General features: G+C 41.1%; 1 protein-coding gene across 1 annotated transcript in view; it reads left to right on the forward strand.

Annotated features, from left to right (window-relative positions):
- Positions 1–1,400: 1,400 nt before the first annotated feature.
- Positions 1,401–12,727, forward strand: part of PXDN (peroxidasin) — a 90,338-nt gene continuing 79,011 nt past the window's right edge. The window contains exon 1 of the mRNA XM_037391973.1: positions 1,401–1,958. Coding sequence (XP_037247870.1) covers positions 1,438–1,958 — 521 coding nt within the window. The 5' untranslated portion in view covers positions 1,401–1,437. The remainder of the gene's footprint in view (positions 1,959–12,727) is intronic.

Below are 12,727 nucleotides of genomic sequence, written 5' to 3' on the forward strand. Positions count from 1 at the left end.
ACATTTACTGTTGAAATAGCACTCGAAGCTTTGCAAAAGTATTTAGAAATTTACTCAGTTTAGAAGTGTATCTAAATAGTAAGTCTTGTGGGAGTCTCTACCTACCCTAGAAACTCAGTAATCATACTAACGATGGCACATCAGTAAGCCTGCCCTATCTCCAGACAAAGGTTGAGCCTGCAGGCTCCCAGTTAGCCAGCTTCCAGCTCAATGGGAAGTTGAAGGATGTTTTGAAGGATGTTTCAAAGGATTCAGGATTCCTTAGAACAAGAAAAACACTTCCACCCTTCCATTAGCTAACTCTTTTTAAGATATAAGCTAAGCACTCATCTTGCTTTAGAGAAGCAAGAGATAGTGACTCAGGAAAAACAGTCAAATTGTACTTCTGCAGGAAAAAAAAGTTACAGGTAATGATCCATCTCTGCATATTTTGATTGTGGTCCTATCAGTGATTTCCAGCACTTGTAGCACAGTTCCAGGCTCTGATTTCCTACCTGAGGTGTTGGACTTGTGCTAAAAAAAAGTAAAAATTAAAAAGTCTTTCCCTGACTTCTGCTAAAACCAAGATTTCACAGTGACATTCGGAATAAGAGTTACTATAGTTAAGTTTTAGGCAAGAATGGTCTTTATGTTGTTCCTTGAAGAAAAAGGCATACAGCCAACCCTGCAGAAGTGCCAAGGTTTATTTCTGGGGCAGAACTGGGGGTGCCGACACTCATCATTTGTAAGAGAATATGTTGTTGTTACACTTAACAGGTGAGTTGTGATCACTGTTGTCATCACAGAAATGACACTCCAGTGTTTTCACCTGGAATAGTCAAGGCACGTAGAGGGCTGGAGAAAAGGTAATTACCTGCTTTGGACTTGACATCACATAAGAACAGCACCATATTTGGGACAACATGAGACATCTCAACACGTCTGGTTCTCAGACAAAAGTTGTTCTGAGAAAGCATTGAGATCATGGGAGCTAAGACTGCAACCGTTGTTCTTGTGAGTACAGTTGCATTCTGGTGGTCCTCTTACACCTCCTCACCAGTACGCACCTACCCAAACTCATCAGCTGAAGGTAATGCAGGGCAAATCCCACAGATGTTCCTGGGTCAAAGTTGCAGCACTGCGAGGGGGCAGTCCAAGGGTTGTGAATGTGAGTCTTTCAGAGCAGGGCAGAAACGGGAGGTGGTTTACTGAACTTGCTTCTTCCCGTAAGGGTTTCTCCTTCCCTTGTCTCCCCCCCCCCCCCCCCCCCCCCTTCTCTGTGCTTTCTGCTCTCCCTTCCGCTCCTTCCCCTTCCTTCCCCCCCCCCCCCCCCCCCCCCCCCTTTCTTTTCCCTTCTCCACTGCTCTCGCTTCCCTTCGTTTTGCCTGCATCCTCTCCTCTCCGGAGGTGTACGCAGCCGTCCGCCTCAGGGGGTGCTTTCAGTCCCCCGTTCAAGGGATGGAGGCGAGAGTTGGGGGGGGGAGCGGCGGCCCAGGGGCGGTGGGACCCCTGGCCCCGATGCGCGGCGCTGCCCCGCGGTACGTGCGCAGGGCGGCGCGGAGCCCCCGCTGCGGGGCGGCCCCCAGCCCGCCGCCGGCCGGGGCGGTCCCACCGCCGTCCCCTCCTCCAGCCTGCGCGGGGGGACGGGAGCGCCCCGCCGCCGAGCAGAGCGGCAGCCGCGGCCGGGGAGCGGAGCGGGCGCGACGCGGAACTCCCGGAGCCCCTCTCCTCCTGCTCCTCCTCCTCCTCCTGCCCGCGCCCCGCAGCATGGCCCGGCGCGGAGCGGCGGCTGCCCCCGGCCTCTGCCTCCTGCTCCTGCTGCTGCTCCGCAGCGGGGGGCTCGCCGCCGCGCAGCCGCCGCCGCAGCAGCGCGGGAGCGTGTGGTGCCCCAGCCGCTGCCTGTGCTTCCGCAGCACGGTGCGCTGCATGCATCTGATGCTGGAGAGCGTCCCCGCCGTGTCCCCCCAGACCACCATCCTGTGAGTAGCCGGGCGGGGGCTGCCGCGCCGGCGGCGGCTCGGCGGGGCGGAGGGAGGGCAGAGGAGGAGGAGGGTACCTGGGTGGGAGGCACTTTGGGTGGCGGTGGAGGCTCAGCCCTTTGTCTGCGGCCGGGGGACGGGGGCTGGACCCGCGGCGGTGGCTCTGCTCGAGCGGCCCCGGGCGCCCCCCACTCCGCTGCTCGCGGGGCTCCTCCGGGAGGCGGCGTGGCCTGGGGCTGCCCGCAGCTCGGCGGACCGGGGCTGGGCTCGGCAGCCCCCGGTCCCGCTGCCCGCTCGGCCCGGCGGGTGGCGGCGCCCCGGCGCGCCCTGGCCCGGCTTCTCCAGCGCGGGGGGCGGGCGGGGTCTGGCCGGTGCCCCCGGTTTTGCGGTTGGAGGTGGATTTTCTGGTTAGCCTACGGGCATTGTGTCTACGGCTTAATCGTCCCTCGAAGGGTTTTGCCGCTTCCTTAGTATCCTGCTTAAAAGCATACTCAGTTGGCGGGAGGAGCGGCGGGGGTGTATGTAGCACTTTCTGTTCAGTTCTGAGACACGGTGGGGGATGTACGAGCAAAGCGGGACCCAAACCCTGGGTTTACTGAAAATTGACCGGGTTCAAGTTCCTGCAGAGACTTGTGAGCGCTATTTCATGTCTTGGTTTTTAATTCAGGCACCCCTGTGCCAGCTGAAACGCCCTGCTGTTCCTCTATAGTGTCTTGCCACTGTTCTGAGTGGGATTGTATCGGTAATAAAACCTAGTATTGGCAGCGATAGACATTTATTTAATTCGCATTAATTTTGCTGAAACGGTTACCTTTCCAGCCGTATTTACCTGTCATAAATGCAAAAGTTGGGAAAGAACATCACACGCCGTGTTGCTCCGAGGCTTACCGTGAGGCACGGCTGTGTGCTGCTGACCCGCTTGTCCGTCCTGGGGCGGGGGCAGCCCTTGGCACCCGCCCTGCCCTCCCCTTGCAGCACGCAGCCCTGGAAGCTGAGCAGAGCCGGGCCCTGGGAATTTTCTGCGGGGCCTCCTGTAATAAATTGACTTGTGACTCTGTCAGATATTTTCAAAAGGGATCTATAAAGCCTTGGCGTGTTTCAGCTTCCAAGTATTATTTAACGTGAAGAGTACAGTCATTTAGCGTTAACTGAGTCCCTCCTTGGCAAGAAGCGCAGCCTTTTGGCAGAGTGGGGCTAGCCCTGCAGTACTTGTAAACCTTTTAGGGAACAGCGCAGGAAGTGGGTGGTTAATGTTTCTTACATTTGAAACAAAGTACATTTACAGAACACCTTTTGCCTTGAGATTACAGGAAACTCTGTAAAGCCAGTTTTGTGAATCACCTTAAATGTGAAAACCAAAACAAAACAAAGCAAAAAACATCTTTAGAGTATGGAATCAAGCCTTAATGGCTTGGTTTCATGTTAAAGGTAGAAGGGCCTGCAACAGCAGAAAGTATTAGATTAAACCTAGCCAGGGTGGAGCTCCCCTTACAGTGGGTATTTATAATCTTGCAGTGAGTCAGAGGGGAATGTATGAACAATGCAAGTATTATATTTGTCTAACCCCACTAATACATCAAATTGTCTAGTATCCCAAATCTGAATTATCATTCTGGTATAATGCAAGCCTGAATGCAGCAGAGGTAATGCAAAAGAAGTTAAAAGCATTTTTTCAGCTTGATAAAGAACAGTAATTCTTAAAATAAGCCTGTGGATGACCAGCATTCTTTAAATCGTAATGGTGGCCTTACTTGTCATCTGGTAATGTGTATTCTCCTTTTCCACCAACCAGCTAGGGGACTATTATAACATATATAAGTAACACTATGCCTGTAAATGCACAATTATTCCTCCTGCTACAGTTCTGCTGAATGTCTGTGAATGGGGAGGAGATGGGCTGAAAGGAATTATGAATCTCTGGGACAAAGAACAATGGTACAATTTATTTAGTAATTGGTAGTTTGAAGGTACCAATTATAAATTAATAGCTTACCTATTGTATATGAATTGCCTACCTTTAGCTATAGGATATACTTTCAGAATAATTATTACATGTCTGAGGTACTCATTGAATTACTAGTTTTTTACTTTCCTGTGATGTAGAACTGCAGTCCTACACAGCAGTGTTATGCTTCATGCAGGTAGCCCATCACCCACAGAAAAATTTCTATGCTCCAGGATAGTTTCTTTTTTTAAGCATGAAAAAAAGCAGTTTTTTCATCTTTGGTTAAACTCTGACAGTTTGTCTTTAATACGGAGCCTGCATTTTAAAAGTATTTTCTTCGGTGTGGTGTTGATAACTAGATATTTAGAAATAATGAGTTAATTTCAAGTGAATGCCTTTACCTTTAAAACATGGGTTTACAAAATCCTGCAAAATGTGTTGCTGATGGGTTAAGCCCATTTTTGTTGGCATTGGTAAATTCCACATTCTTGTCTTTCATTTCTTCCTTAGAACAGAGATTGACTGTGTAAAGTAATTTTGTAAAAAAAAAAATAATAATTAAAAAAATTATAAAAAATAACCATAAGTTTTCTCATTTGTAAGCGCATAGTTATGTTGTATTTTGCTGAGCACTGGTTCTGAAAATTGTCCCATTTTGGAAGCTGAGTTGACTTTGCTCTACTTCACATATAATTTGTTACATGGATTAAAACAGCATGGGGCCCAGACCAACAGTGCAGCCAAATGCTTTCCCCCACATATCAAAAATGTCTACTTCTAATCTCAGGCTTTCTTTTTGAAAACTGTTCATAACATTGCTAGTTGCTGACCTTGCCAGTGCCTATGGCAAGGCTGTACATTTTCTCACTCTCTCCTGCTTCTCCCACTTTCTGGCACTTCCCCCTTCCCTGCTGCCGGCTGGGATCCACAGCTTAGATTTCTTCTGCAGGGTGCATTCTGCCAGCTTTGAAAGTGCTGGTGGAGCCTTGCATGAGCACGTGTGTTTCACCCAAGATGAGATTATTGCCCAGGCTCTTTGTGTAGGACTAGGGCCAGCATCACAGTTCTGTGCTGACTTCCCTTAAGAATGGTGATCCGCTTCCAAAGTGGTTTGCAAAACCACTTCATGCCTTAAGTATGGTTGTGGAAGTTTCCTGTGATCTCTGACTAAATATAGAGTGCTCCTGTATTCATGGAAATTGCTGGAACATATTTACATTAAACCATTTAAACAGTTGAGGAATGTAAAATTCTGGATGTAGTACTGCTGCTGTCCTCTGTTCCCTGAATTGTATCCCATTTTACATTTATTTGGGGGATGTCTGTGTTTTACAGCCATTTCTGCTTCATGGTGTTTGTAATTCTGACAGGGGTCCTTTGAGTATCAATGCAATATGTTAATTTCTGTATCTTGCCTAAACATGGCCAAAATCCAGACCTGTCTACAGGACTAGTTACACATATTCAGACCAATACTAAAATTTTTTCAGTTTTTCTTGGCAGCACCTGGATGTTCTCTGATTTTTATTTTTGCTAGCTGTACAAGCGTAATTGCAGTCACTGCAGTTGGGTCTCACAGACTGAGTAAGAATAGAAACTTGTGTTATAAGCAGAAGAGGTAAAAATTGACAAAAAAATAACTGTCACAAAAGAAAGTGGACTTGATTTGCCCTAAGAATGGCATGCAAATTATTGAGGAGAAAAATTTACTTTGAAAGCAAATATTTTACAAATTACTCATATGAGTAGTTATTACTTTGGCTCTCCTGCATGTCTGTTATGAATAAACCACCTTTTCAATACACTGGTATAAGTGATCAGACCTTAATAGGACTTTATAAATTGCAATCATTCCAGGTGAGCAGCTTTTGAAGTAGTCATTGAAATTAAATTGAAGGCAACAGTCTTGGTGTTACTGCTTTTGTTTACATGATTCCAACATATCCTAAGAATTGGACAGTTTACAGTGCATACCTTTTTACTTATTTATCTATTTTAACTTCTGGTTTGTAGTTACATGTCAAGAATCAACCCAAGGGGAAAGCATTGGTTGTTTAATCCTATGGTGAGTTTCTAGACAGCTGTATAAGAAGTACTTAGATTTTTTTCATAGCTCTGTGAGAATTTTTGTGGAATCTAATGTACACTTATAATGCCAGTGGAAAACATTACTGATGCTTTTCAAAAGCATCTATCTTCATACAGTTGTGGCTTTTTAAAAAAAAACAAACAAACCAAAAAAACTCACCAAAACTGAATCACACATCTGTTTGGAGTATACATAATTACCAAAGAGGTAGGGGTAATGGAAACATAATGACATTTTGCATTTCAGTGTTGATTTGCAGTAACATTATGCCTCTTTTCCCTAAATGCCTCTATTAAGAAATGTGTGATATGTATGAATACTGTCAGTGCAGGATTCTCAGGGCGTGTCTGGGCTGTCATAGCAGAAGGATACATTCTATTTGCAGAACTGCTGTTTGCAAAGGATACACTATCAGTTTCCAAACTGACATCCCGTTCTCATCTGAAAAATGCAGCATCCTTGCTTCCAATCAGATCTTTGAAATCCTTTCAGAAAAATTCCTGTAGTTTAAGTAATTGAGACAGCAAATAAATACAGCTCAACACTGTGAAATGCAAAGGACTGTAATCTCAAATCTGGGCTGTGAGTAAACTCAATCACTGCTGAGCATAATTGACATATAGGAGGTAGATGAGAGATGTGACGCTGATATAAGACTCAGAGATTTGTATATATTTAGGTTCAAAAAAGAACAGATCCTGAATGTTTACTTGAAGTATTTGAGAGTAACTAAATACTGACACAGATCTTGACAGCCTGGTGGCTGGGCAGCAGGCTGCATTAGATGCCAATGATGGTTTGCTTGAATTACACAAAATATGGGGAAAGCATTAGATTATTTAAATAAAAATCATCTTAGGTCTTCCTTCATGGAAATTTTATGACCAAGTGCCAAGTTCAACTTGAGATTAAAACACCTACGCTTAGGTCTCTGTACAGAGGAGAACACAGCCATGTTTGGTGACTGAGCTTCCCTTCTAGTGAGTAGTGACTTAGCCAATACAGTCCATGGTGCCTGGAGCACGATGCGGCTCATCCAAAAGGAAACGCCGTCATTTGCTAATTATAGTATCTAGCGCCATTTGAATTCCCTTCAGAAAATAGTTTTTAGCCTCATGCTGCCTCACCAAACAGGTCTCGTTGGGCCTGTGTTGTACCTGCTTAGTCCCAACCATTGTCTTGGATAGCCTAGAAGATCGAAACCAACAGGCAGCTCTGTTCGGACAGCTGAATGAAACTTACTGCTGGGCAGTTTGTTCATTTATTCATGTCTTCTCCAGCATGAGTGTGTTGACTAGTCTTCTGCAGTTCAGTTTTCTGAGTGTGTTAAGGAGACATTTGCAGAGTTTGCACAATGTGCTTGTCATTAGCAGGGGCAGAAGGGCACATTGATTGGTGTTTACTTGGAGGCATTAGGGAAAGCTGTTGAGGGATGCAGCAGAAGGCCCAACCGAGTCTTCGTTTCAAGAACGTATCTGCAAGACACTAGATCCACTAGTGGAAATGTATTTTTGTCACCTCAGCAGCAAGTCAACCCTCATCAAATTCTTTGTTGAAGCAAAATCATACCCATTGTTTCCTGCAAGTGTCTTGCTGTATATTTAACACACTGTCTTCAGAGGAATATGTTGTCTTATGTTACAGTTAAAAAATATAATTTCTGGGTTTCATCTTTTTTTTTACTAACATGTATTTTTGAGCGCTAAATGCTTATCATTTGAGTGTGAAAATGCTAGATTGGTATTTATTTACAGAATGATATCTGTAATGGGTAAAACCAAAGATTCATTGGACCTAAAATCTGTTCTTTGAGAGTGACTGAAAGTACAGTTAACAAACAATTAGACACCATAGAGCAGTATATAATGGTTCATCCCTATAATATAATTTGTAATAATTGAAATTGCAGCTTAGGGATTTTCTGAGCTAAACATTATTTCCATGTTGTAAGTAAATCTTGATGGCTTTCTCCTCCACAAATTGTTTAACCTCTTTTTTTTCAACTAATTTAGCTGTTACTTTAAACTCATAACTTTTGCTGACCAGGAGCACTACACAAACTACGTGGTGTAAATTGCTCCTTCCCCACTCTGTTGGGTTTTGAGGTGATGGAATTCTAACTTTCCCCAGTGTTTGCAGGGACAGATCTGGTATGTGGGCTAACTGGGAATTTATAAAGCAACATTAGAATGGTCTATTTTTATTTTTTGTTCCTTTCCTAATAATTCCCAACATATTTTCTTCTCTTGAACTGTTGTTTTCATGCAGTTGTCAAGGGTGGCTTAAGATCACGTCCATAAGTAGTAGTTATCAGTTCTAGGCCCACCACTTTATTTGTAAAGTTTGGTTTTCTCCATATGCATAATTTTGTATTCACATGCATTAGGTCTGCATTTTGATAGCTATTCATGGTCTGTTGATAGTTCCTTCTGTTGTTCTTCCTAGTCGGACTTCTTAAAAATAGATGAATGTCATAAGCAAAACTTTGTTCCCTGTGTTGTTCATCCCGTTTCCACTAATGAATAAAATGAACAATGCAGAACACAGTACAGCTCTCTGAAACTGTACTGGTGACCTTCCCTTGCTGTAAAAGTTCACCATTTACTACCAACATCTCTTTATGTGCTCATCAGGACTGTGTAGGATGTCTAGCTGTTTCAAAAGATTGTCTTCTAATTGCCAAAGCTTTGGGAGTTTGGACTGTGGTCAGCACAAGATTTTTACATTTGTTCTACTGAAACTTTTTAGAAAGCCATGAAGATTATGTAGATCAGTGGATCGCTTGGTATTGTTGTCCAGCTCCTTAGTTGAAAATCAGTTTTAAACATTTTTCTTTCTTCCTTCCTGATTCTGCTAACAGATAGCTTCAGTGCCTCTTGTGTTTCTCAGTTTTCCCAAACACCACCAAAATAAGAAGTGATGACTTATATCAACTGTTATGATTACTTTGGGGAATTTAGGGGCATGAGGAACATTGAATAAGAAATTTTTGAGTTGCAGAGACAAACATAGGATTACTCACTGGAAAGAGTAAAAAATGGATGCTTGGACATGAGTAAATACACTCTTCCTCTCCTCATTCACAAAGAAGGCTGAAGGAAGAATAACAGGGAGATGCCTATCCCTTGCATCATCAGGATGGTCTGGATCTGAGACACAAGGAGTGGAGTAAATGTCTCATCTAACATTGTGGTAAACACATGACTAAGAGAAAAATATGACTAATAAATATTCCAACCTCCTTTTTTCTGAGTATTTCTTACTGACTTGGTCATTTAGATATTAAATATGTTAGGCTCCCCATCTGTGCTTATGGATTGGCTTGTTAGGAAACTAAGACTAAATTAAAAAGTTGAAAGTCTAGCAGAAAAGAAAAATAGAAAGTATGGCCAGTAAAGAAGAGGGCAGAGCTCAGGCTAATGATCGGTGGCGGCTATGGAAAGAAAACAACATAATACAATAGAAGAAATTGCTATTGTGACAGAAAATAGCAGACAACTATTCAGAAAATAAAAGAAGAGGATAAATAGTATGTGATGTGTAAAATTGCATAATATTTTATTTTTTGTATTAAAAATGTCCTTTTACAAGAATATTTTACTATGCATAATGGGTAAAATGAAAATGTTTTCAGGCTCCAATTCTGTTTTGAACAATTGAAAAACTAACTTTTCACCCATCTTGCTTCATCTCCCAAAATGGTATTTTTTTCATTTATTTCTTTTTTTGTTTCAGATTTCTGAGACTTTCAAAGCTTATTGTAGTTTGTTCACGGTATTTTTCCTCACTTCTTATATTATTTTATGATCAAATATTTTGTGTGCTCTAGATCTCACTTCACAAATATGAATTTATGCTTAGCTTTGATTATATGAGTGATCCCCAGGCTTCTGATTCTTTATGGGCTTGAACATTTACTGAATCCGTTTCCAGCCCAAAGTGTTTACAGCCTTATAGGCTAAGACTTCACTTACAAAAAAAAGGTCCTTTTATAAAGGTGATATTTAAAATCTATATCACACAAGCTAAATATTTACAGTTGCTTGTCTTTCTGTAGAAGTTTATGTATAAAAATAAGTTAATATTTTAAATACTTGTGTGTATGTCTGTGTTTATATACATACATATACACATGCTATACATATTGTGTGTGTGTGTATATATATACAGTAAAATGGAAACAACTGAGCCAAATTGTCTTTATCGTATGTTCCATTTGGATTTGATGAAAAAACAAAACAAAAATAGCTTTACAGGCTTTATTATTGCATACATGGGCAGAGTTTCAAGACAATCCAAAGAGATGGTGCAATGAGAGCTGGCTGAACTGGAATGGAATGACTCGAATATTTCTTTTTCCTTCCTTTGCTTACCAGGCTGCCAAATTTGATTTCTTTTTGGTATGGAATTATTACTGTTGCTAATGAAAGTCAAGTGAGGTCTTTTAAAAAAAAAAAATGGATAAATGTTTAATTTATTCCAAATAGTAAAGATTCTCAAATTTCTTGAGAAAGACATGAGGGAGAGACTGATGTGGGCTCTCAGCTTCATGTCTTTTTGTTTAATCTGTATTTACAAAGATTAGCAAAGATTAGGATATTGAAGAGTTTGTGCGGTGTCTGGCATGGCTTCTTGAACCTGGTGAAAGTATGTAGAATAAAAAATGCGAATTTGGTGCAACACAATGTTGTCTCTTGTTTTTGTTTTTTCGTTGTTTTTTTTTCCCCCGAGCTGATTTTGAAGTTTTACTAACAAAACAATGAGCATATGTATTTAACTGCAAAATTAGTTTTAATGACTGCGACATTGCTCCCTTTTTTTTGGTGATCTGTTGTTGTTCGGACTTTCAAACCTTTTATTCTCTTTCCAATTGCCACTCCCCGGATCTTTCAGAAACATTTTCTTTCAGCATTCTTTCCTCTTAAATCACTTATTACAACAGTCTGCTCGTTGCCTGGCTGGTCTAAAAAAGGAAAAGAATATTATTTTGTACACAGTTACCTTAACTAATGACTGGTTTTGGTAATCAGGATGATGACTGCTAAGTGATAAGTTATTTGCATTGTGTTAGCCAGACTAACAGATTTAATTGCCTTTTATTAGCCATATGGCTGCTGGTTTCCTTCATAGGAGGAAAAAGTATAGAATAAGCAAGTCCATGCTTCCTTTGACTTATCTCCAGGCATTGTGAGCATCATAGCTGAGGCAGCATGAAATTAAGTGCAGACTTCTCAAAACAATTAAATTCAGAGTCTTATAGCATCAGTTCAAGGTCCACTGTGCCACCACAGAAGGCAAATATTTTGTTTTTACATTGTTTTGGTTGGCCCTTCTATATAAAATCTCACTTTGGTATCTCATGGTGGCTTCTATTTAATGACTGATTATCATGACAAGCAGATAAATTTTATGATAATCAGAATGAAATCTGTCATCAATATTCAAATCTTTAAAGTTTGTCTGAATCAAAGTCTCACAATGCTTTAATGGTGAATGAGGAAACATTTTTTTGTGTCCAGTTTTTCAAAAGTATTTTGGAAAATATGTGGGGCAGTGTTTGGCCTTGTGCACAGATAACTCTAGTGAGCAATTCAGAACTCAAAATAAATACAAATAAATGCTGCATTACGTTGTCTGCTAAGATAATGCAAAAAGCTAGACCAGCAGTGTGATGGTGTGGTGTATGTATATTAAAAATACACAGCGATTTATTTCCTGCTGGGATGCTGCCTATCAAATCAGGATGCCTTTTAAGGGATATTTTGCCACTCTTTGGGTTAATAACTGATTTAGGTTCAAGAAAAAAGTTTTGATGGCATTTTGATAAACTCTGAGAAATTTGAGCGGTGGGAGTATTTTTTTAAAGACAAACTGAATCATAAAGTTCAGATATTTCAGTTAGGTAACATTCTCAATCTCCAATAAAAAAGGTCCAGGCATTTGGTTTAAAGTGCCAGAAAAAGGACAGACTTCCATCGGGTGAGAACAACTGCAAAGCTGCAACTGCCAGTGAGAACAATTTGTTTATGTGAGTAGGTGGTTTGCTCTGGCCAGATTCAAGTCACGAACTTTCTGATTTAATTTTACTGGCCTGGGCAAAGTTTAAGTAAGTGTAGCTGATTCTACCTACTACACGGGTACTATTAAAGTAAATCAATTAAAGTGTTTGCTAGTCAGAATTTTATGTACAGATAAAGCATATTTTCTGTGTGGATTGAAGCTGTTAGGATTGTAAATAATTACTACCAGACAATTATCAAAAGTCTATAATTAACTTTCTTAGTATAGAAAACATCTACACTCTATGTAAAGCAATTTGTAAAACTCAGGATATTCCTTTTCCTGAGTGCTCTGTTAATAAGCTAAATCACTTGAAACTTCTAAAATTTTGATACATGCAAAACATCTTTCTTGATTCAATAAATGACAGTTTTGAAGTCTGAGCCAGAAAATCCTCTAATCCTCCAATTATGAGTGTTTTCTGAGATGTTTTATAAAAACTGTATCAAATTCATTTTCTTTCTGTACTAGATGTTTTCTTTTTGACGTCTGCTTTTTTTCCTTAAACATTTTGGATACATCTTGCAAGTGACGAATTGCATGAAAGAAGTGGAAATAGAAAAATTTTGTCTAAAATGTAAAAATAGTCTGAGACAGTATTCATTGGATGTTTCCAGTTGAAAAGGTTGGAAAAGTAATTAAGTGACAGAAAGCAAGGTTTATAATAAAAAACCC

The sequence above is a fragment of the Falco rusticolus genome, chromosome 6, assembly GCF_015220075.1.
Source record: "Falco rusticolus isolate bFalRus1 chromosome 6, bFalRus1.pri, whole genome shotgun sequence".
NCBI classification, from domain to species: domain Eukaryota; kingdom Metazoa; phylum Chordata; class Aves; order Falconiformes; family Falconidae; genus Falco; species Falco rusticolus.